The sequence below is a fragment of the Sinocyclocheilus rhinocerous genome, unplaced genomic scaffold (genome assembly GCF_001515625.1).
Source record: "Sinocyclocheilus rhinocerous isolate Xijiao unplaced genomic scaffold, SAMN03320098_v1.1 C36099236, whole genome shotgun sequence".
Taxonomy (NCBI): domain Eukaryota; kingdom Metazoa; phylum Chordata; class Actinopteri; order Cypriniformes; family Cyprinidae; genus Sinocyclocheilus; species Sinocyclocheilus rhinocerous.
The window spans coordinates 1-821 of NW_015773020.1; the positions used below are offsets into that span (position 1 = coordinate 1).

General features: G+C 42.4%; 1 protein-coding gene across 1 annotated transcript; it reads left to right on the top strand.

The window, feature by feature from the left end:
- Positions 1–4: 4 nt before the first annotated feature.
- On the top strand, positions 5–454 carry LOC107735500 (mediator of RNA polymerase II transcription subunit 18-like; the record flags this gene model as incomplete). The annotated part of the gene is made up of 1 exon (XM_016547159.1): positions 5–454. A coding segment is annotated over one exon (396 nt), but the record flags the coding sequence as incomplete, so codon positions are not given.
- Between the last annotated feature and the right edge of the window lie 367 nt (positions 455–821).

The following is an 821-nucleotide window of genomic DNA, read 5'->3' on the forward strand; positions in this document are numbered from 1 at the left end:
TCTTCACCCCACTGCCCCTTGGCATCTGCGCTATCTAGGTCAGCCGGAGGTGGGCGACAAAAGCCGTCATGCCTTGGTGCGAAACTGTGTGGATGTGGCTGCCTCACACAGCTTACCGGAGTTTCTCAATGAGATGGGTTTCCGCATGGACCATGAGTTTGTGGCCAAGGGTCAAGTGTTCCGGAAGGGTGCAATGAAGGTGGTAGTGAGCAAACTGTTACGTGTCCTGGCGACAGGAAACACGGAGAACACGGAGCCGCTGTCTCTGTCGTATCTTGTTGAGCTGAGCGTACTGGCTCCTGCAGGACAGGACACTGTGTCTGAGGATATGAGAAGCTTCGCAGAACAGCTGAAACCTCTGGTGCACCTGGAGAAAATTGACCCTAAAAGACTTATGTAGTGTGACTTCATTTAAGACTTTTGCTTGTGTTATCATGATGACGGGTATTTTATGCTAATTGATTGATAAACATTCAAAACATGTATTTTTTGTAACTAAATAAGTCTAAAATAACTGAATGATAAAAAAAAAAGACAAATAAACCTCTCATTTGAGTAAATTCCTCCCGTTTTACCACTTGATGATTTCAGTTCTTAAACTATTATTTAAAAATCAATGCTTCATGAGACTTAGACAGAAAGTTAATCTGTGTAAATTCATTCTTGCGTGAATTGTTGCTTTTGACTTCAAACAGCTGGTATGACAAACGGTCTGTGTTTAAACAACATCCGTCCAAGCCTACAATTTCCCTAATGATTTCATTTTCAGCATTATTAGCCTACTCCAGTCTTCAGTGTTCTGAAGTACTTATTTGGGGCTG